At 39.0% G+C, this 24,874-nt stretch overlaps 1 protein-coding gene across 7 annotated transcripts in view; it reads left to right on the top strand.

Moving 5' to 3' along the window:
- The window catches only part of GABBR2 (gamma-aminobutyric acid type B receptor subunit 2), a 488,653-nt gene that overhangs the window by 89,083 nt on the left and 374,696 nt on the right, over nucleotides 1-24,874 (top strand). For all 7 annotated transcript variants that reach the window (XM_030011389.1, XM_030011392.1, XM_030011394.1 and 4 more), the window contains one exon: nucleotides 15,592-15,729. In XM_030011389.1, coding sequence (XP_029867249.1) covers nucleotides 15,592-15,729 — 138 coding nt within the window. The remainder of the gene's footprint in view (nucleotides 1-15,591; nucleotides 15,730-24,874) is intronic.

Here is a 24,874-nt window from a genome sequence, read left to right as displayed (position 1 = left end):
TATTTAGAGCCTTGTGTTTGTGTCTCTTCTCAGCTTGAGGTAGTTCAGTCCTGCCACTCAGAAGCGTTTTTTAACTGTCAGGCTGAAGATGGTCTGGACAAGGTATGCTTCTGCTTTTCTGCTAAACGTGTCCTGAAATTATTTGAGCTAAATTAGAAGCATTACTCTGTCTAGATGTTCAGATGGAGAAAAGGTATCTTCTACTCAGGTCCTTGATGCCTGTTTTCGTGGTTTATATTAAAAGGAAACAAAATCATCCCATACAAAATAAGTATTTTTCATTAAGCAGAAGAAATATCTTTTTGAAGACACTACTCAATCATAATTTTCTTAAAGTTTGAAGTCCCAGAGTAAGTAATGTTAATACAAGTGCTTACAGAAACTCTGTGAGGTTTTAAAATGGGGCTTATTTGCAAATGGCAGGCAATTAAATTATTTATAACAGATTAAAGCTGTGCCAATATCACTTCTGTTTTATTATTTCTAAATAGAAAGCAGTGATGTTTGCAGTCTCTTGCACAATCCAGTACAATCTGTGTGTCACTTCTAAAGCAGGTATCTTACAAAAATGTGATTTCTTGCGGAAAAAAAGGGTTGTCACTATGCTACACTAATACTTCATATCAGATTAATTTACACAGGTCTTTCATAAGATAGTCATATAAGTTTTACATGCTTTTGATTAAATGGCCTTTAGAATCATAGCATCCTATTTGCTGGACCCTAAGAATTTGTAATTAAGAACTTACCCAATATTTACTGAAGATGAGAAAGTACAGGAACTAATGCTGCTAAATCTCTTTTGAAAAGGCCAGACTAAACTGTTAAATGACATTTCAAGGTGTGTGTGCAAATTCACTGATGGCGATAAACCGAGAATTGCGTTAGAAAGCGAATTATTTCTACTCAGCAAGGAATATGAGGGTAACGAGTATAAAGTTGCTTATAATACATCTGATGGAGTTAATGCACAAACAAGTTGAAAACCCACCGATACAAGACTCTAAAGAGTCTCTTTTTTTAAATTCTCAGGACCTAGTCAAAAGAAGAACTAGTACTTTGTTAGCTGTGAGCTAATCTCTGTTTTCCATATGTTGTGGTATAGAGCAGAAGTACACAGCACTCAGAAGGTGATTATCAATAGTCTATGTACCAAGTCTTAAGTACCGTAAAGCCTTCTGTATGTTGATTTGAATGTTAAAATGCAAACTTGAGAAATAATTTCTGAGTAACACTGCAAATAACTCCTGTAGTCTAATTTTTCTAGATTTGTTTTCTATTGTGATCCTAATTAATTATGTTCTTATTTGTTTCTAATATTTATGGTTGAAAACACACTGTTCATAGTTTATGCATGAAGTAAACTCACAGAAGTGATTACAACACGATGAAGAAAGCAGTGGACAAATTTTCTGTTTTCTTTCCCTCAGTAGAGTTTTGTTATAGTGATTTTAAAGCATGAGGAGCTCTGAAATCTGGAGGTGTAGTTGTTTTGTCATATCTGCTTCGAACTGATATCTGTTGAAAAATTCTGGTAAGCTGAGCTTAAAGAAGTGAATAAGCTTTTGTGGTTAGGTGAGACATACAACACTTTTTTTTTTTTTTCTTCTCTCCCCAACTCAGGCACATGTTTGCATGCTAACACACTATGTGCCAACCAAATCCATGTTAATATTATGCATTTTGTGATTAATATGTATCTTTGCCTGTCTCTCTTCTTTGGTGTGGGAGTGAGTCTCCTATCTTCCAACTCATATAGTAGCTTAAACTACATTTTGAGCACACTGGAAGCTGGTACTCATTCAGTCCTCTTTGCATCTAGCAGTGTAAGTAGAAGGTAGTGGGAGTATCTATCCCTGTTTGTTCCGCTGGTTTTACTGTTCCGAGGGAATACAGTCTCCACTGCACCTGAGGAAGGGACTGTTCCATGATCTCATGATCTGGCACCTGGTTATTTATCACCACGTGCTTATTAGCTCAACAAGTAGACTTCTGCTTCCAGCTCCATTCACTGGAGAGATCCGTGGGGTGGTGGGTTGGTTTTTTTTTTTTGTTTGCCTGTGGGTTTCTTTTTTACAATTAGTATGTAGAAGTCTGCTGGTAAACCGTCATGTTCCTGCAGCCGAGATATGGGCTGTTTGAAAAGAGCATCTCCTTTTGACTACTGAGTTGTGGTTCACCCTCAAAGCGCGGCAATCGAGTAAGTGCCGCAGGAAGATCTGCGGCAACCGGCAACGCCGTTGTCCTTCTCCTGCCTCTGCCCCTGCGCGCAGGCACCGACACACGCGCATACGTACACGTCCTCGTTTGCCAAAGGGGAAAAGATGGTGTGAACTCTTCTCGTCCGCCTCCGCATGAAGTCAGCGGGCTTCGATTTGAACAACTATAAATATCAGCTGTAATTTGCCATCTTGCTTTACCTGAAGCGGGAACCACTCACATAAACTCTTCCCAGTGGGCTGTGGAAGGGTAGCAGCCAGGTGATGGTTTCTGACCACAGCCTAAGTAGAAAATGGTTTTTCTTGGCACTACTGTGCCCTCTGGGCTACAGCACTGGAGTGTGCCTGCTCTTGTATTTTCTCAAAACCCTGAAATCCTAACACAGGCTTGCTAGTATGCATTCTTGCTACTGGTTTTGAAACAGATGTCGGTGCAGGAGGGAGGCACAATGCTTTCCACAGCTGTCACTTCTTATGCAGTTTCAGGTGACCAACAGAAAACCTGTTTAGGTCTCTTTCACCTACTATTTTGTACCAGAAGACTTAATGACGGTAACCTCTTTCCTCCCCTTGAGGCACTCTGAGTGTTGCATCTATTTGATAGATATCAATATTTGAAACATGACATTTGAAATCTATTAAGGTATTCAGAGCACTGGTTCATCTTGAGAATGGTTTCCTTGGGCAGGGTTGTTGTCAATTTAATATTTCACCTGGTCAGGACTTACACATTCTCCTTCAGTTTGTTGCCTAAAAAAAACACCAAGAAAATTTTAACTCATTCACATAATTTCTTTTACCTTTATGATGCCATAGTAAGGAATAAAATTGATGCAGAGCTGTACAAAGTACTTTTTTTCACTTGACAATGTAGTGTCAGCCATGCTTGACAGAATGATTAAAGTCATCCTATTAGCATTTTATACCATTTCAACCTGTGAGGATTCTGGGTGACAGTCAGTACTTATTTGGCAAAGGGATGTCAAGAATCTGTTAAGTTCCCTGTGCAATCTTAAAGCAATTTAGCTCTGTTGGAGTACATAGTGTAACAGAAAGCAGGCTGTCTCAAGGAGCTTGCTATCTGCATGATTTTTTTTTTTTTTTTTTTTTTTTTTTTAAATCTCTGGACAAGTTAGGACTGAGTGAGTCTGGCAAGATCATGGAGATTTTTAAGGCAGGGAGGTCTTTGTAGACAGACGGAAAAACTGATCTGTTTGTCTATCCAGGTACTATACTAGTCTGAGAATTTCTACTATGATGATTCAGTAGAGTTTAGTCGAGCCATTTTTAGTAGAGTTTAGACAAGTCAAAAAAGTCAATTTACACAGCCATGAATTCTACTCATGCACATGAGCTTTGCCTACAGGGTAGCAGTGCCTGGCAGAGCATTGTGTGCCAAACTAATAGCAGCAATCAGTGAGGTGCCAAATAGAACCTCAGTGTGAAGGTAACTGGACAAATGACAGAGGATTTGGTGGTTTGGAACTTCGTCAGTGAGATTTCCGTAGAGTTTGGTTATACGCAACCAGCAGGAATTACTGGTTCAGTGAGACATATCTGAGGGAGTTCGTGTTGGGATGATATTATGAAGGAAAACTGTGCGCACAGAGACAAAACAGTCTCTTTTGGGGGTTATAACTCTTATAGTTCAGCTTGGGCAGTTGAGCAAGCACGCAAGGAGTTGAAGAACAAATGAGTTTGTTGTGAACGTGTCACGAGCATATACCACATTTAACAAACCAAATTAGGTAACTAAGGGAGAATTAGGGTGACCTAATTAGGCTAAGATGAACAACCTAGCAGGTCTTAGCTTCTAGTATGGATTGTTTGCAGTTTCCAGACTTGCACTGATTGTATTTGCTTTTAAACATCTGGGAGGTTGACCTGGGGCTGACTGCAGGTTTAATCTATGCACTCTGTGGGCATTTCACCTGCACACAGCCCAGCTCTATTTCACTTTTGTTCCACGTGTCCTATTTTTTCTGGAGCATAAGGAGGGAACCCCTAAGGGTTGATATATCAACGTGAGTAATACCCTGCTCTTGGTAAGCTTAATTAAGATTCTCTGTAGGTGCTCCAAGGGGGAAGAGTATTGGTCATTCTGCTTGCAGAAATCCCATACTATTCTGTTGAATGTGCATGATGAGGATTTATTTTGGTAGTCTGCTAGCCTGCCTTGATCTTGCAAAGAAACAGCTCTTTGTTAACCAGGTTGCAATTTGCAGCATGGAGGCAATGTCTTGCTTGTATAGCTTTAAAGCCAGAGAAATTTAGTGTCCATGTGTGAGTGTGACAGGACCATGATGACGAGTCAGATCCACCATTCCATGTTTTTGAAGTGGTTCCTAATCTCTACTAATTAGTTTCCTGGAATATAAAACCCAACTACATCAAGGTGAGCCTTTAAATAGGGAAAACCCAGATTAAGTTGGGCAAGTTTTATTAAATAAAAGGCTTGAGGAAATACCTGCGATAACTCTGCCCATAGAGTTCATGAAGTTTGAATCCTTTTAAACTGTATTTCCATTCCAATATCTCCCTGTACTTCCAGGGCTGCTCCTTTTCTTTCCTTTGCCTCTGAGGCTCAACTTTGAGCCTGTTCCTTGTTGCAGCTAAGCCCGTGACACCTCAGGTTTGTGTTAGTCTGCCAGATCCTTTTCGGAGTCTCTCTGCCGCTGTCTGCTTTCCTGCCCCGTTCTGCACTCAAGAGTTGCTTGTGCGTGTGGGAAATGGGTAGCGCACCATTGTGGCATGATGATGTCATGCACGGTGACATCATTTGTCACGGTGGGTTTGAACCAGGAGCATGTTCAGTCTCTCGGGTGCTGCAGATCACTTTGCTACATTTTGTTGTTGTTGTTATTTAAAAAGTCCCTCTTTTCCAAAACATTCCCAGAAATAAGTTGATTGGACCCTGTAGTTCTCCCATTAATAACGGAGTTTATTGTGACAATTTGCGCTGCGTGAAATATGGTGGCCAATGGGCTCAGGAGAAAGTTTGAATGCTGTAGCCATTGCAGGCCTGTTCCACCTACTGGAAAAAATCCACTGTCAGGCATAATTAAGGCAAGCCCAAGTCACCATTCAAAATTTGGTTTTCAGCCTGAGGGAGGAAAAAGATACTCTGGTCTTTGGGGGGTGGGGGGGGGAAGGAGCAAGTGTCCTAACCAATACTTGGATTTTGAGGGGTTTTGGTACCTGCTGACTGTCAAGTACCGTGCCTGGTCACACACTGAATGTCATGCCATCTCTGGGTAGTGGTTAAAATAAAATTGTGTTCTCTGCATAGTGTCTCTTTTGCCAGGTATTAAGGGAGAAAAAGGTATGATATTTACCTGTGCCGATATGCACTCTATTCGTTTCCAGCCTGAGACTTCTATAAAATGGTGAATTATTATAGTCTGGTTAATTTAAGCCAAATTAAAACATACCATGAATTTCATTTGGCTTTTATGGGCTAACTTAAATGGTAGCTTATCCAAATGATCACACATTATTCCTCCTTAAATAAATTAGCGGAGCAGAGTTTTATTCATTATAGACATGTTCAACTGTTTTATATCACAGAAAGATTTTAATTAAAAATCAAAGACATGTGATGAAGACTATTACACCAGATTTTCTTGATTGGGTCAAGATATTTACTTTTGCTATTCTTAATTCATTAAGCCCTTTCTAAACTCTTACTTTGTCAATTGTATTGTTTTTCTGACCTGCATCTGTATTTCCAAAATTCTTGTCGGGGAATTAAAATTTAAAATAATAATAATAAAAATTTCAAACAATATTGCTGCAGAACAAGCCATGCTGGGAGCTACTTGTACCACTTAGTGTTATTCATGAAGAACATCATCCTCTAAAGGAAAAGAGTTTAATCCAATTTTCAAAAAATACCAGATGCTTTCTGACCTTTTATTAAAATTCAAATATATTCTCAAGAACACCACAGACATCCTTGTGATAGCTTAAGAGATCTTCTCACGTTTTCTAGGTAAGCAACCTTCAGAAGCTATAAGAATAATTCTGAAGGGCCTCGGAGTCATCTGTGCCTCTTGCCATCCCTGGTGAATGTTTATTTAGAAACTTCTGTGGTTGTACTCTGTTGCCCTATGACCGAGGCACATATGGGAGACTTTATTTCAACATGACACTCTTAACCAGAAAGATACTGAAGAGCTGTTTTTCCATATCTTCTCACACTCGGAATAATGTCTTACTTTTCTGATGTGAAATTAAAATAAAATATCAAGAAAGATCCTTTTTTTTTTTTTTTTTTTTTTTAAAAACCCTTAAAAGTAGAGTCTCTTTCAGGAGCTTGTAGGTCATGGACAAGAAAGAATTTATATAGCAGATTCCTCCACAACTGATTCTTGTGGATTGCTGAGGGCCAAGTGATTTTTCAAAATATCATTGCCCTCCTATCTCAGTTTCAATTGCAGTTTATTACTCAACAGTGGGATGCCAGGCATACTATGATGTATACTGCTGTTACTTCAAATGTTTTGTACTAGTACACTTCCATTTTCTTCCATCTACAAGAGCTTCCTGATTGTTATTTATCAATTTGGATTTTCTCCTTCTGTATTCTCTTATTTCAGTCCCTCCTTTTATTTGCCACGAAGAGTACAGCTGCAGTTAAAAGGAGTTTCACATTTTCAGTACACAAAAATTTCCAGTGTACTGAAAAGAAGCAAGTCAACAGTTCAGAGATGGTGACCCATTCCTGCATTAGGTGATATTTCCTTCTCCCAAAATGACCTGGGAAAAAAACAATCCTCCTATTAAAACCAAGTACATAGTCAATAGCAGACTTAAGAAAAGGAGAATGTTGGTAAAACTCAACTTTTTAAAGGCAGTTTCAGAAAATTTATTTTACTAAACATAGAATTAAGTACTTCTCTATTAAGTTTTGATTTATTATTTTTGATTGTTCATGCTGAAAGTCGTATCTTTTGCGGTGCTTATACTCTAGATCTGGAAAAGAAAACCAAATACCATATTTAAATGACACATCTTTCACTTTTGTGACTTCTTCCCTATATTCTAAAAAGCACAGGGAATGCAATAAAAGGAAATCTAACTGAAATAGTCCAACAGAGTGTGACTATGAAAACATAGGCTATTTATGATAATGTAATAATAAATGGTAATGAACGAAGGGAAGAAAAAGACAAGGCAAGTACAAAATTGAACAATCGACATTAGCAACTCTGTGTTGAGCCTGCCAAAATTATCTCCCTTAGCTCTTCATTTTGTACTTGAGCTGCAACTGGCAAATGCCTTGTAAATCTACTACAGCACATGTCTTTCTCTCAAAATGAGAGGCAACAAAATAGTAAGTAGTTTGTAACAATAAATTTAAGTGATAATGATCTTGGGACTCAAGTGTCTGAAACAATTAGCACCTTTTGAGGTTACTTAAATGCAAAAACACAACTGATTTCCTGGGGGAATTTTAAAAAGCCTTTTGATGCAAATAAAGAATAGGGATATTTTCCTCATTTCTTGAATAATTAAAATTAATTCTTTGTTTGGTTAGAGATCATTGTAATGTTTGAACTTCTTTGGTAAAAAATGGAAAAGCTGGAGAAAACTGAGCCAGCTTATTCTCAACAACAGGACATTATTTGTTTTCTAAACATCTTTGAAGATATTATTTTTTCCTACCCTATTCCTCTAGACTTTTATGCTTTTCCATGATTCCACTTATTTCCATAAAATATAAGAGCAATGGAGCAGTATAGATTGTGTAGGGAGGAAGAAGCAGAAGTGAGCAAGGCATTGGTCTCCCTGTTAATACTGAACGTACCAAAATGTCTGATAAGTGAGCACTGGGATGTCAGAGAAAACAATACAGTACTAAGACTTAGGTTTGCTTTTTACATATTTATGCTATAAAACTGAATGTGAATGTCCATATGGAGCTTTAAGGATACTTGGAAAAATTTCTAATTCAAGATGACATTGTGTGTGTGAACATTCATCCATTTTAATCAATGCTGCTTATTAGAAAACATCTGTAAAACTGTCTTGTGTAATATTATTGGATTGAAGCAGAAGCAAATGAGTTAAATAAAATGGACTGTATGTTGTGGGAGAGCAAATACAGTGTGGATGTTGTAAAAATCCCCTCTGGCCCAGGAATATTTGAATCAACACCAATTTGATTCTGGTTAGCTGATGGGTCCAGCTGCAGAATAATCCAGCAGAACTCAATAACTTATACTGTGGGATCTGACTAATTGCTCATATTGCACAATAGGATCTCTCTAAGGCCCAAATGTTAGCTTTCCATTAGCAATTCAGAATGAGATGTTAGAGTTGTGAATTCGTGTTCACCATCTTACAGCCGTCCTGGCCAGTGTTACCCGCATTACGAATTTCATCGCTGTGCAGCCCTAGAACAACTCCTGGATTTGATCAGTGGTACAGCCAGAAAAAAGGATACAGTGGACCCTATCTAAAATTATTCACATGTGGGGTTCTCCCCGGGCTGCAGGTGGAGATCTGCTCCACCGTGGAGCTCCCTGGGCTGCAGGGGGACAGCCTGCCTCACCATGGTCTTCCCCACGGGCTGCAGGGGAATCTGGAGCATCTCCTCCCCCTCCTTCTTCACTGACCTGGGGGTCTGCAGCGTTCTCTTGCTCACATTTTTTCTCATTCCTCTTTCACAGCTGCTGTGCAGTGGTTTGGTTTTTTGGTTTGTTTTGGTTTTTGGGGTTTTTTTACCCTTTCTTAAATGTGTTATCACAGAGGTTCCACCAGCGTCCCTGATGGGCTCAGCTTTGGGCAGTAGCAGGTCCGTTTTGGAGCTGGCTCTGTCAGACGTGGGGGCAGCTCCTGGTGTCTTCTCACAGAAGTCATCCCTGCAGCTCCCCTGATACCAAAACCTTGCCACATAAACCCAATATAGCTGTATTATTGGAAGGGAGTGATCTTCATATTGCAAATATACCAAATGTTTCTTGGTGATGTCTAACAGTTACAGATCAAGGAAAGTCTTCAACTTTGAGGAAAGACATCAGCTTCCCAGCTGAATGCAAGTTCACTGTGAAAAGAGGAATTCAATTTGATCTCTGCTATTATTGCATATTTAATCGTGGTGGAAACTTAGGCAGAGTCAGTTTTGATTACACAGGATTTATCTATTTGCTACACTCTAACTCAATTTCATATTGGAGTTTTTAAATTGGAATCATCCAGTGTAAATGTTATATACTTGAAGAAATAGTAACAAGACAGAAAATGTAAATCATATAAATGAAAAAAAAAAAAGATAAATGGAAAAAAATGGATAAAATATATCTATTTCTCTTATAAGGAGATGGGAAATTTTTGTTTATCTTGCTGGGTGGACTCAGTTCCCAAATAGTGAACCAAGAAAAAGAAAAAGATGTTGAGCAAGAAGCTGAGCCTTCACTTGGTGTTTAGACAGTCTCTTAGGAAATGAGGTGACAGAAGAGTGAATGGTTACCCTGCTGTGAAGTCAGTGACTTAAGAGTCAGGCAGCACCTGAGGCAGAATATAAACTGTTAATGGGATGCCAAGCACCAGTACCTTAGTGGTAGCACTCTATGAACTATTCCCTGTACAGCAGGCAGGATCAGATAAAGAAGTTGCTAGGTAAAGTCTCAAAGTGCGTCAAGAGGTGTCAAGGTGAGAGGGTTAATTTACTGGGAAATATTTCACTGAATAGATTAAGTCCCCCTCTGCTGTGTCTACTCCTTCTAAACCAAAATGAAATCTGATTGCTAGTAGTTAAAATTAAAGGATGATAGAGAAATCATATACAGAAGAGCCCACAGTCTGGGATGAGTTAACTTCAGTTTTAAGATACAGAAGCTTGGTGTAGTTGTTGGAGTGGGTTGCTTTTGTTTTGTTTTTCAAATGCAGAACACAGGAATGGCTACAGTGGTTCAGACCAGAGTTGGTGCAAGTACTCAGCATTGTCCTGAAACAGTTGATTGGCAGGACAGGGCCAGCTTTTACTCCTGCTTCCCCAGAACTCTGTCCTAGCCACCAATGATCTGTGATTCAGGAGTTTCCTGAGAAAATCACTGTCTCTCTATTAGGGAGTGTGAATTGTTTTTTGATCTATGAACTAGTCCAATTTCTTTTCCTGTATTTGTGAACTTTCAACATTCATAACATTCCCTGGCAAAACGTTTCACGCCTACTTTGCAGGGTGTGAAGAAGTTTAGAACAAATGAAAGGAAACGCTTTTTCTTTCAATGGATAATGAGGTTGTTACCAGATGTTGTGATTGTCAAAGTGCTGGTTCCAAAAGCAGTTGTACAAACTCATGGAAAGAAAATCCAGTTACAGTGGTTAAATGCAAAAAAAAAAAAAAAAAAAAAAAAAAAAAAAAAAAAAAAAATTCTGGCTTTGAAAGTACCTAAGTTGCAGATACTTGAAAACAGAGAGGATACCTCAGGAGAAGCATGCTCTGCCCGTAAACCCAGGCAGAGGATGTTAACCTGATTGATGTTTGTTGTAGCTCAGACCAGTTGTCCATATGTTCTTCACTGAATTGTCTGTATTGCTTGATGACTTCAAAGTAGTGAATGAAAATCAAATGAAAATAATTTTTGGTGTTCCTCATCTCTTAGATCCTTTCAGGCTCATAGTCTAATGCAGAGTTAGTTCCTGAGCAAGATTTTGCAGAGGATAGGAATAAGGCTTTGTACCTCTGTTGTCTCTGTTCAGGCAAGTCTCATCATATATTTATGAGCACTTGCTTCTCTTTCCGGTGATATTCAGTGCAGAGTGCTGCTGAAAGCTCTCGTATCACTTGAAAAAGTTTGATATTTCATTATGAAGATGACAGCTGTTGGTTTTTCCCTCTCATCATAAAGGATCTCTAACCTCGGTAGTCAGTAGCTCAACGGATACCAAAATGGTTCCTCAGGTTTACTTTTACTCAGACAAGTAGAATTGTGCCAGAATATAGCTGAGAACCAGAATGTAGCTAACTGAGAAACAGCTGGGCATAGCTATCCAACAGCTAGAAATCTAGATATGATCATTCATCTGACCAGCGTATCAGTTCCCGATAGTTCTCATTGCTATGCGAATCAGACGAGCTCAGTTGAATTACAAGTATCTGCGCTTCTGCTAGTCCTGTAATTACTCAAACCTGTCAATGTTAGAGGAGTCAGCAAAGCTTTATGTATACGAATTTCCATTCTCTGCGCTAAGGATTCGCCCTGTGGGTTTGAGTACACCCCCCGGTATCTCTCGCTGCCGGCCAGCCAGCCTTCCCGGCGGCCGGCAACCCTCACGAGTCAGTTCTGCCGCTTCTCCTGACTTCAGTGATGTGCGTCCTTCACGTGGGACGTCCTTCCTCCGAGCTGCAGAGGGCCTTTTGGGTACAGCGGAGAAGGTCTCGCTCGTGCATTCAGCTGCTGCGCTGTGCTCCCCAGAAAGGTTTCTGGTCCTCGCGCACCCCTTAGGCTCCAGCAGTGCCTCCTCCCTGCGCCTCCGCGTCCTTTTCTCGGTGGAGGGTCAGAGTTTTTATGTGCCAACCTCTCCTCCGAAGAGGATTCGGGAAGGTTAACGCTTCAGTCCCCAAACTCATTCGACTCCTCTCCCATGCAGCAGTTCATCTGGCTATTTTTCTTAATTAAACTAAGTGGTTCTGTTTCCTTGGAAATGGAAACTGTGCCTTTGTCAGGTGCAACCTGTGATGTTAATCTGTCTTTGTTGCAGTGAGAGGTGGGACCCTTCACAGACCTTGGCTTGGTGATTTGCTGGTATTTCTCCTTGTGAATTGTCCATATAATCTGTACCAAGTCAGTGTGTTAAGAGACAGGTTTAATGCCATTTTTTCATTGATATGTATGTTTGCTATTTACATATGGCTCGTTACTGGCGTTTGGCTGAGACTAAGTATAGCAGTTAATGTGTTTGGGTTGAGTAGTTCTCAGCCCCTTCCTCTGAAGAAAATTGTAGCATGTACCAAATTGCATCTATTTGAAATGCCAGTTATGGTAAAACCACATTTCTCTGATGAAAGATATTGCAACTGCCCTCAGTGTTTCAATGTGCAGTTAAGATCAGCAGCAGCACAGCGTGGCTGGCTGTTTATATAGGAGTCAAAAGTGAGCTGGCTGCAGTTCAGCTTAGCAAAATAGAGATGTTGATGACAATTTAGGTGAAAGAGCAAAACTAGCTAGCAAAAGCCGTGTTAGCTCCTTGGGGTGATATTTTTCATCCTTTAAGTTTGTGACTTTTTATGAGGGATTCTTTCCCCTTCGTTCCTGTTAGTCATGCTCCAGTTAATAAGCCAGTCAGCTTCTTGTCATCCACATGTGGCCAGGACTTTCTAGCCTCTGCTTTTTAATGTGGATTTTGGCTCTTACGCGGTCTTTTGTTGTACTGTAATGCGACTGCTGCATAACGTTGCTCCTGGAGCTAGTTGTAGTCACCTGGCGACAAGAATTCACAAACTCATACAGTGGGAATTTCAGTGGTATCTGTGCTTGTTGTCTTTGAAGGATGTTGCCCGCTTTTAGGGTTATGTATTGCTGGGCAATAGAAGATCATGAGCAGCAATGGTGGCCGCCTGGGATCTCTGAAAAAGTCGAGTTGTTAGAAGGGCTCCAGGAGCTCGCTAAGGATATGTTCCTCAGACTAGAGGCAGGAGGAAACCTTTTCTAACCGCTTGTCTGTCTGGCTTGGTAGGGCTATTATTTTTATCTGAATGTTTATTTTTTGATGCTTGTGACAGACCGTTCTGTTGCTTGCAGGGAAGAATGCTATACACAGTGTATGTTGTGAAATGTGACGTTAAACAAATGTGAAAGTCTGCTTTCTCCCATCTTTCTCATTTTTCCTTTCGTTTCTGTCCAATTGTGGCCAGCCACAGTATTAAGTTCTTTATCTCTGAGACACACTTTGGACTGTTTTGGCAGTTTTGCTCAAGGAGCAGACTGAGTCCTGTAATTATATGTGGTGGCCTAAAAGAGAGAGCTGAGACTAGTCAGGAGGAAAGTATGAAGATGAGAACATGGTAGGCTTTTAACTGATTCACACTGAAGAGAAGCCCACGTGTTATTGTACGTGCTTTGGATTGATCAGTAACATATCTCAGCAGTGCGAACCTTTCACTTTGGGAGAGATGAATAAAGTTTTCAGCATACCTTCCCAAGAGAATCGCTGTGTGATTGAGAAAGGGTCGTTGGCATGCAGGTATCTTCATAAACATGAAAAGATCAAATAAATAAGAAAGAAAAAAAACTTATCATAATAGCAATTCTGGACCTCCCAGCAAATTGACCTCCTGGGATCCGTAACTGCATAAGGTTACTTCACTGCAGTGAGAAACAATTTGTAGGCAGATAATAGTTAAAAATGCATCACTGTTTTGTGATGTAAAGGTGAATTTTAGTATGAATTTTACTTCAGATAACAGACCGTAGGTCTTTATTGTTTAGAATGCAGAATTTTATTTCTTCGTAACTTTTTATGTACGTAGCCCTTCATGGGCTACAGCTTCTGACTGTTATTTTATTACCAACATCCTCCTTATTTCATATATGACTTGTATTCTTCTTAAACTGTTACTCAGTGATACATTTAAAACATGTGACATAATGCAAAAAAAAAAAAAAATATATTATCTGGTTTTAAATTGGTATGAAAACGAATTCAACGATCTCTGTTGCTGCAGCTTCAAATGGTGAGGTGGATGAGGGCAAAGACCTGGCTAAATGTCAGTTAAGTTCAGATACTTGAAGCTCTAGTGTCCTTGGCTGCTTATAAAAGTAAAGAAGTAGCTGAGCCTTCTAGTTGCGCTTGGAATAAACTGGTCTTTAACGAGGGGGTGGAGGAGTAAGAGTGGAGGACGCTGCTTGTTCCAGTAATCACAATCTTAATTCCTTCAGAATTTGAGCTTGCCACCAATCCATCAAACTGACAAGGGAGCCTCTGCCATACTGAATGTTGTTTTGTTTTGTTTTGTTTTTTTCTGTAATAAGAAGGAAAATGTTGTGCTGTATTATGCAATTTAAAAAAATCTATGCAGTAAAAATCTGTATCCGTTTGAGTAAGTGGGTGCAATAATTCTATTCTTGCAGATAGAATGCAAATAGAATAATTTTTCTTTCAGCATATTAATTCAGTAAGGAGATTAATATAAGCTTGCAAACTTCTTAGTCAAAATCTTTATTCTCTCCACAGAATGCAATACAATTACTACTTGGATTCTGATAGTAAATGAACTGTTTTATTGAATTGTCATAATGAAATATTGGATGCTGGTGTATGATAGTTCCTATAAAGACTATATTTGAGGAAGACTTTGTAGAGGAGGCAAAAGAGGGCAGAAAATTTTGTTTCAAAAAGGGAGATAAAGAAGTGGCTGCTGGTGAAGCAGTGGCAGCTACCATTATAGCCTGGTGGCACTCCTGACTTCCAGTATGGTTTGGAATCAAATTCTTAACTTCAGATACATAATTTATTAATACTCCGCTGCAAGCTCAGGAATTAAGCCATGACTGCAGAAGTTATTATGAATGATTGATACTACTCTATTCAAGGATTGATATAGCTTTTGCAATACTGACTAGCATCACTCTTTGTTTCTTAGGTTTCAGTCCTAGTCTCAGTTTATGGTAAAATTCTTTACACCTGAAATAATGATCAAACTAATTATCAGAGAAGCCCAGAACAAGTCAGGTTAGAAGGGACCTCAGAAGTTCGTTTAGTCCAGTCTTCTGCTCAAAGCAGGGTGAGCTATGAGAGCAGAAAAATTAATTCTTAGTGCTTTAAAAGAATTTTCTTTTGATATTTTTTGAAGACTTTATGTTGTCCTTCTAAATAACAGGCACTCTACTATATATTTTTTGCACAGAATACTGAGGTTGGACCTTAAGGAGAGGTTACTTAGGAGTCTTAAGTAGAGACAGAACTTTCTTTACAGAGACCACAAATAGTGTCAAACTTTCCTCCAACTATGGAAGTCCTGCTGACATCTGGGTGTGCTACATTCCAAATTTTGCTTTGGGAAATGGTAGCTCTGAATGTAGAAAAGGTTTCAGTGAACCATTTTTTGTTGGGGCTTTTTTATTCTTTGTCAAATGGTGGTATCAAAATTCAGATGTTGCAGCTTCAGCTTGGAAGGAAGACGTGAGGGGTTTTGAGCGATGTAGGGAGGGCTTTTCCTATTCTTTTACTGTAGCACATTTAGGGGTCCAGAACAGAGTGCTCCAGTTTTTCATGTTTGGGTCTTAAAATGTTATATATTGTACAATTTTTACATCGGTGTAACCTCTGAATTTTTTTCCTGCCCAGTAGTTTATTTCTTAGTTGACTATGTTGTTTGTGACATTGAATATTGCCTCTTTTTTTTTTCTTTTCTTTTTTTCCCCAGTGCGACAATGCAAAAGGACTCAAAGCCTTCTATGACGCAATAAAATATGGACCTAATCATCTGATGGTTTTTGGTGGCGTATGTGCAACAGTTACTTCTATCATTGCTGAATCTCTAAAGGGATGGAATTTGGTTCAGGTAAGGCAAGGATTGGAATATATTCAAATGCTGACTATCTTGTATCTCTGCAACTTTTTTTTTTTTAATTTAGAAACTTACTATTTGATGCTTTTCAAGCTTAACATTTTGTGTAATTAGTGTATCTCAGTTTTGAAGGTCAGTGAATTTGTGTGTAAAGAACAACAGTTATTTCTATATAGTACTAGATTTTAAGGCTTGGCATTGTGCTTAAAACACTTCTGAGTATGGGGCAGCAGTCGTGTGTCTCAGTAGGTTAATTAAATAAAATTAATGTAATGTGTCTCAAAAAGAAACCTAAATGAAATGAAGTTCAGTCACGGTAGGTGAGCAAATCTAGGACTTAGTCAAAGTTAGAAGAAACAACTTGTCAGGCCTTAAATTATGGTACACTGGGGTCTTTACTTGGTCTCTACCCAGTCATAATGCAATAATTCCTATTGACTTTAAAAGTATTGGAAGTGCATAAATTGTAAGTGGTAAGTGGGTCTGTATCTCAGTATTTGGCTCACAAAGCACATTTATTCCCAGCTATTCTTCTTTCTGACTTTCTCAAAGGTCAAGTTTGTGGAAAGGTTCCCTCTGCTGAGGAATCACAGTTTATTAATACTAATCTTTAAAATGCAGATGATAACAGCATGATTTTTTTCATTTCTTAAATTATCTGTCCAGTGATGATCTTTGGATTGACGGCTGTTCATGCAAGGTAGCCAGCCAGTTTTGCTTTTCAGATGTGGAAATGCCCTGGCTTCCTACTCAATAGTCATATTGCCCAAAGATAAGTTTGCATAATTTTTATTAAAGTAAAAAAAAATTCTATAGCAAAATAATAATATATAACAATTACCTGAGGTTTCAGTTACAGACTCCTCTTTTCTGCCTGGAATACTCACTGAGATTAGTGCAGAATGAACAAATGAGGCATAATTTAAGTTTGTGAAGCTGGTGATGATCAGAGTACAAATGGGAAAATCTTAGGAGGATAATTAAAGTAGCTTGTTAACTGTGTTTGCAATGCTTGTCATATCAGATGTTTTTTTTTTCTTATGCTTCAGGATTTTTTCTGATGTGAAAAACTTCAATTCCACTATGGAAACAAAATAATAGTGTATCTCTGGGCAGAATGGAGAAAGCAACAGAAAGCTTGAAACTGTCGTGTAACACTCTCTCTTAAAAATGGCCTAGTCCATAGCCTATAATGAAGTATGTGGCTGGAGCTCTTTTTTTTTTTTTTTTTTTTTTTTTTTTTATTTGTCACATGGAACTTCCAGATGATGTAGGATGTTTTAAGGCATTGGATTTCATTGTGCTAAATCCTTTTCATTTGCAGTCAAGTTCTGCCTACCTTTAAGGTCTGAAAATCAATTTGTTAATGAAGTTGCTCAGTCAATAAGGAAGGGCAATTAGAAAGCTTCTATTTGCTTTTAAATGCCTAAATTTGTCAATATATGAAGCATTGCTACCAGACAGCATCTATGTCTTTTGTATTTAACCACTACAGCTGTGACTGTCTTAAACATTATTAACGATATCAGTACATCAAGGGATTCTTTGCTGCTTGGGCTTAGTATCCTGCAGGCACTAGATAAATCCTCACATGGTGTAACTCCACTTCGTGTCAGGTTTTTGTATGTTGATTGACTGAATGATGAAAGAACGCGAATGACAGCGTGGCTGGGAAGCGTGGCGAGGCTTAGTGAATGGCATAGCAGCAATGGAAACAGTCTAAATACAGTTTGTGAAAGTGTCATGTCATACGGTGACAGCAATATGTGTATCTGCAAATCAGCAGAGGTAGCATGTGTAAGATAGTGGGGAAATGGAGTACAAATCCTTCCACTCCTCAGGATCCACTGTCATGAGCATCTTTGATTAAAAGCGTAACTTGAATAGAAGGAATAGATAGAAATCTGTAGTTCTCGGAAGTAGAGCAACAATATTCAGCCTGATAAAATACAAGACTGTCCTCCCTCAAAACTTGAAACTTCACCTCAAGGAATCACAGCAAACTCACATAAATAGTTATATGAATTTGTCATCAGGATCATAAAATGATGCAGTCAAGAAAAGCGAAAGCAGCATGTAGGCAAAAACTGACCTGACACCGTGTTATCGAATAGAGGCTTTGCATTTGGATGTCTGACTCCATCGCTTTGTCCCTGTGCAGGCAGTCAGGAAAAGAGAGCTCTTAACCCTAGCAGGAACATTGGATTTGATTTACACAGGTGTCCTGTGGTGGAGCAAAGTGATGACTGTCTTCTGTGCAAGAGAAATGCAGGATGATACTGATAGTACTGGGAGGAATCGGGAAGAAAAGAAGAATGACAGAATATAACAACTGAAAAATTACTTTCCTTCGCAAATACAGTATGAGGCTGGCTGCCTGCAAAAGTTTTCTGAAAGCCTTTTAGCCCTGAATTCCAAGTTTCTGGGTGGCTGCTTTTCATCAGTTTGGGGGAATTTTTCTTTTCTGCCTCTTCTCCATTCTCTACAATCAAAAGTCTCCAAAACCAAACAATGAAATAAAAGGCAAAGAGTACAAATGTGCTGGAAATTATCATGTTGCGTTTGCTACTCGGGCAACACGATAGTGGTGACGAGAGGGGAAAAAAGGAAATAAATTTTTGCAAGGCAGCTTTAGTTTCTACTCCCCTTGCTGTATGCTGTTGATAATGATACTGTCTTTTTGACTTAATTGGTTAATTCAGGTCACTGATGGCCAATCCAACAATGTCAAATAGGGAAGACTATCAGAAGTTGAGAGTCTCAGTCTGAAGGTGACTTGCCTTATTTTCTGTACCATACCTAAACAGAGGGGACTCTTCCTCCCCCATCTTGACAAATTTTGATTTACTTATGATCAGCAACAGAAAGGGAGATTCTGTTCTCAGTTGGCTGCCTTCTACTGCGGGCTGATTTAATTATCTCTCAGTGTAACAAAATTAATGATTTTTTTTTAATGGAGTGTTTTGTACCTGTGGAAAAAGCAAGTTGTTTTAGTCTGCAAACACTGAAGTCATCCTTAAAGACCTTCACTGAAGTATGCTAGGTGACACAACCTGCAAACTGTTTTCTCAACACATGTTCTTAGTAGGACAGATGCAGACACCCATTCCTTAGCTTCGCAAATGAAAAGCGAGTAATCTCTGTGTGCCAGCGGTCCTTACTTTGTTGAGCGACAGTCTGAGCACGGGCTGGAGGCTGCATGTGCGGCTTTGATCTCCAGGCTGTGGTGTGGAATCTGTTTGAACCTTTGGTATTTTGGTTAAAAAGTGCCAATAATATTCTGTGCATCTCACGGTGGGTCATAAAGGCATGAAGGTATAATACTGGGCAGTTGCTGTGCTGTAGGGGGAATATTTCGAGGTCAAATTCTACCGGATTCATCTTATCCCTGTTCCCTTTCAACGTGTATTCAAGGCAATTAAACAGAGTGAAGAAGAATCATTAATAGTATCTACAATATATTGCAAAAGACCAGCTGTGTATTTTTATCTTGTACACTAAAGCATTCCAGCTAGTATCCAGGTAGTGCAAAACAGAGGAGATGGTTTGCAATTCAGTCTTTCTCTTCTATTTCAGGATATCCATCAACTGTTTACCTCTCCATGTGAATTTCTTTCGGTGGCAAAAACATTGAATTTGTATAGATCGCCGTTTCTCCTATTTTCCATTGTCATCTCTGACTTTTCCTGATTGCCATATTAACATAAACACTTACCCAGGATGAGGATTTTCACCAGACTGGTCATCTCTCTTAATTTGTGGAACTTTCTCTGTTTTGGAGATTTGTCTTTTTCTCTCATTGTGCTGTTTACAATGTCTTACAGCCTGCTTTGTTTACAATTTCCTTTAACTCTGGAAATAAGCCTCTGCCAGAAACAAAGTATAAATGTTAGTGCTTCCTTGGAATATCTTCTGTTTCTACATCTTTAATGTAATCTAGTCATAATTGCCAGCTTCTAGGCAAGTAACTGCTACGGGTGATCCAGTGATTAGATTGTAATGACATTCAAAACAGAGAAATCTTGTTTTGGATTCAGCATCTTATATTGGAAGGTTTTCTAAGAAAATTATAGCTACTTTAATCATGATGTATTACTCACTTTGTGGGCATATTAATACTGGGCAAGTTCACGTGTTAGAAAGGGATGTTAGAAAGGGAAAACTCCTTTAGTTCTCTAGCTCATGTAGCTAAGTATTAAAGAGCCTACACTGAGATTTGTTTTATTATCCCAGAGATCCATAGGTATTCAAGATGCCATATCTGAATTACCAGAAAGACTGCTGGTGTTCAAGAAAATCAGTGATTCTAGCCTTTGGTTTCTTTCTGAAACAAGGCTGATGTAATTGCATTGTCAGCTCCTCCTAATAATTTCTGACCACTAGCTAATTGCAACCAAATTTTAACAAAGGATTTCCCAAAGATTATTAGTTTCTATACATTTCTGTGAAAATGAGCTGTGGAGGGATCCAAATTAATGAAGGAAAGGCAGCAGCGTGAGCAGAGAGAACTTGGAGCCAGCCATGGCATGTGGTGCTCCTTCTCCAGCTGCTGTTTATGGGAAGGGGACTGACGGCATTGGGAAGAGATTTTAAAAAGCAGCAGAAAGAAAGTCAAGAAAATGCAGAGAGGGGGTGAAGCCCAGAAAGATATGAAGTGGGAGCTGGGGTCTGTGTTTGTGTGTGTGTGTGTGTGTGTTGCAGCCTAGGACACATGTTTCTATAGGAAATGAGGCTTTATTAGCTGGCTCTGTTACTCGTCAAAATTCTTGTTATTACAGAATTTCACAACTATATGCAGGTAATAACTGGTGGTTTTTAACACTTAAGTAATGCAAGTCATCACAGAGGTTTCTATACTGGCCACTGAATCAAATTCCTTCTTGTTAATATCTGAATTTTCTAAATTCTCATGCTTGTTACCCAGAGCTCTGGCATGGGCACTTAAACATTTTATAAAAAATGCATTTTTGTTTTTGTTTGGTTTTTTTTACATACCTTGCCACATTTGTTCCAGTACACTGAGTTTGTTCTACTTTCGCCTTCACTGCACAATTTCCACATATTATTAGTTTGAGCAATGAAAAGGGCATTTAAACTAGTCTTTGGCTAAGAAGATTAGCTACTTCTATCTACGAGATGCAGGCAGCCCCACTTGAACAGGTCTTTCTCCCACTGGAATATGACCCAATGCACCACAAAACTAGAGTCTTCAGCTTCTTGGCCCACAATTCACCATCATAATCCTTCCCCCCCGCCACCGCTTTCCTATTTTATCTCCTGGGATTGGAGATATTTTATAAACTTTCTGTACTTGCGTTGTACTTTTAATAGGCAAAGTGTGTGAGGGGAAACACCTCTTGCAATCTTAATATATAAGTGCAAACCTGATGACATTCTGGTCTTGCTTTCGGGAGTTAGCTGAGCACATAAGGAAGTTTTGCTCGCTTCACCGTAGGAATGCCTGGGAGCTCCTCAACAGGAAGAAAACACAGCAGGACTGACCTTCAGGTGGAATTTCATGTGAAGTTTCTCCTCATTTGAGAGAAGCTCTGGTGAATTTGGAGGGAGACAGACCTTTTAGTTCTGCAAATCCTCCCCTTGATACAAGCTGCCAGCAGGAGCTCTGCGTTATTGATGTGGCCCTCCCGAAGCTCTGTGGTTGCTGCCGGGGAAGAAAATGCAGGGGGAGTCGAAAGAGATCAGCGGTACCATATCTCCTAATTAGGCTGAGTCTCTCCATGTGTGGACGGATGCATACATGCACAAGGTAGAACAGAGTAGTAGGAAAGTTGTTGTATATTCACCCTTAAACTTAGAGAAATGAACGTTGCAGTGCAGCAGGGGAGACTAGTCTAGGGCAGAAGAATTAATTTGGTGACAAAAGTTCTTTCACAGTGATAAAAATGCTGACCCTGATTCCTAGTGCATTATTTCAGTTGTACCCCAGGGGAGACATTAGCATTACATTGCTGTTAATAGCAGAAATTTGGTCCACAAAGTTTAAATCGAAAATTTCAGAAAATTTCCAGGCTGAGGTATGGTAGGAAATGCATATCCTATATTCCAAATGCACTACAAGATTTAGCAGGACCTTCCTTTCCTTTCTTTCTGTCTTCTGCCTAAATGTATGAAATTGATTTATATGGCTTAACTTGGCTTTCCTTCAGTTTGAAATTGGCTTCTATCCAGTATTCACTTTATTTAAATATGATTAGCTGTTCTTTTTCATCTTGTTTGTCTTGTATTCCTACTGTTGGAGAAAATAGCAAAACTACAGTATACAGTCTGCTTTTTGCCTTTGATCTAACGTCGGCAAGTTCAGTTCATTACATAAAGTGTGAATAAACGTATTTTAATACAGCTCTAGAGTTAGGTCAAAGCTGTCGAAGACTGAACCGGTATATTTATTCTAACTATGATCTGCCTGTTCTGACAGAAAAAAAAAAAAGCTTTTTTATTATTTTTTTCTTCTTTAGCTGTTTTTCCATAATCACTCATTCTCTTCTGTTTAGTGTTGGATAAATAATATGGATTGAATGAGTGATGGACTAGGGAACAGTCCCAGACTGGAAAGGCAAGGGTGTCACTTTGCTGTGCAGTATATTTTGGGTTTGGGAAAACACATTTATTTCTGAACAAATAGATATTCCCTCTCCTGAATGGTGTCTTGGAGAAAAATAAAACACATAAAACCCCAAAACAAAACCAAAAAACCCAAACCGTAGCATAACATACAAGCATTGATGTTTTTTCCAAACACAGAGCCTTGTGTTTTAATGCTAGCTCATTTTTTTGCTAAGGTAAGGTGTTTAAAATATCCAGATTAATTTATTATCAGAATAAAAAATGGCTATGTGTTTGGGATTTTGGGGGATTTTTTTTTTTTTCCTGTGTAATTTTTATCAATGTTCTGCCTCACTGCTCGTATTCTTCCCCCTATACCCATTTTGTTTATTTCTATAAAAGGGGGTTGTAGTCTTTTTTGGTGTGGCTTTTGCAGCCTCTCAGCTAGCATAGACCTGCCAGGTAGAATCTTACTCAGCTACCAAAATATTTCAGTATTGCACCTTACAGCTACTGCTGCAGCTTCCTTCAGGGCTATAAAAGGTATTCCTTCATGTCCCCTCAGGCTGGTTTATTACTATTTGCTGCTGCTTTTTCTGGAGGTGGTTTTGAGAAGTAGATGGGTAGCTTTGTTTGCAATCTCTTCCTTCTCTCCTTCTCCCTGTCCCAATATGAAAGGGAGACTTAAGGTTTACTTCTTTGGGAAATCACTTGTGGTTTGGCATCTTCGCTATGCTGAATAAGGAGGACTGTGATATACACTGATTTCTTTTTCAGATTTGAGATTTTTTTCTTTCTTTCTTTTTTTGGCACATTTTCTAGTACCTTGTCTGATGTCTGTTTTCTGTATGGTCCAACCCACTGGACAGTAGTGCTGCTGAATTTCCTTCTAGCCCATAGCTGGTCAGCATGTCTCCTCTTGAATTCCTCTGGGAAATGTCATACGATTTGTGGGGATATACCTGTGTGACACTAACACCCCATTAATGATAATCTGTGATTCTATTCACAGTTCTGCCAGGCCAAAGAATCACCTTTTAATTCATTAATCCCATTGCTTTCATTACTCTGTGACCCACAAACCTGGCTTGAAGTCTCATGTTGTTAAGTGGGAGCATTGCTATAGTTTCTTGGCAATTGCAGCACTGAATTTTGAGCTCTCGTTTGCGTTTTTCCTTATGTCTGACTTTACACAAATCTCGTTTTTATGTTTCTCGTTTGAAAGCTAGAGGGAAATTGGATGCTAATTGGTTGCCCATCTGTATATGATTTTTCTGCTTTAAAGGTTATATTGATTGAAAACTATCTTATTTCACTGAAAATATGATAATTTTGTCACTTTTTGCTTCGTTCTTGGCAATCATTATTAATTTACTCCAAAATGTTCAGATTATAGTATTGTATTTCACTGACTATTGCAACATTTGAAATACTTGAGAAAGTTGGTTTCAAGCTGCTTTTACCACTGATTCCCCAAATGTGGTCCTTCTGATTATTTTCACCATACCTCTAATTTCTGTAAAGCCTGGAGCTGGTTATTTTGGTACGCCGTTTGCCAGAGTGACTGCTTTAATTTGTTTCTGAAAGGTAGCGTTGAGTGTTCTACCAGACCAGCTTGCTGGCCCGTTTCTCAACAGCCACCTTGGAAAGCCCTGGGGTTGCTTTCTCTCCAGTCCCTTTGACCAGCCCGGCTTGAGTGGCCCTAGATGAAGTAGCACCCTCTGCCATAGCTGTTGCTGTCCTTGGAACATACAAACTTGGCCACAGTAAGAAGGTGAACGCAACTAAGTCAAGGCAAAATTGCTATGATATAATTTGTTGCTTCGTACTATTACTCCCACGGTCTTAAATCCACTTCTTTATTTCATTCTCTCTTACTTCAAGGTTTTTCTTCGCATTACTGACCTATTATAGGACAAGGAAAGCTTTCTCATGTGGTAAATTAACCTGCTTTCCCCTAAACGCTGTTTTAGCAGCAGTTACTTAATTACTTATTTTGAGGGATAGCATAATTCATACAAATTCAGCAACAGCAGCTCCTGGGCGTAGATTGAAGAACAAACTCATAAACCAAGCAGCTGCAAAAAAGAAGGCACCTTTACATAATTTTGAAATTGAAATAAAATATTTATTGGCCTTTAAAACCAGAAAAAGCTTATTTATGCTCCATTGAAGAAGTAATACATTGCTGATATGTTTATAGAAAAGTAAGCGCTAAAGTACAAATCCTGCTATAATAGAAGCTGTTCTAAGGGCCTGATTCTCAAGTGCACTGTAGTGTTCTCAGTATATGATTCATCTAGTATTATGACCAGTATGGCATCCGTTGTAATTCTTGGTATTCTCAGTACTCCATACCTCTGGAGAAGTTCCTGGGGACTTGTAGATCTTGCTGCATGCTTTCATCTGCCATCAGTTAAGTTTTAACACAACTGGAGAAAAATAAGGCCTATAAAATAAGGGATAGTTATGGTTTAATTGAACTTAAATTGATCTGGAAAGACATCTCTTTCCTTTAGCCTTAGTTATCACAGATAGCAAAAACAGAATCTTAGTGTCACAGAAAATAGATACG

The sequence above is a fragment of the Aquila chrysaetos genome, chromosome 4 (assembly GCF_900496995.4).
Source record: "Aquila chrysaetos chrysaetos chromosome 4, bAquChr1.4, whole genome shotgun sequence".
NCBI lineage: Eukaryota > Metazoa > Chordata > Aves > Accipitriformes > Accipitridae > Aquila > Aquila chrysaetos.
Note: the sequence above shows the minus strand (reverse complement) of the source record. Positions and strands in the feature narration are given on the sequence as shown.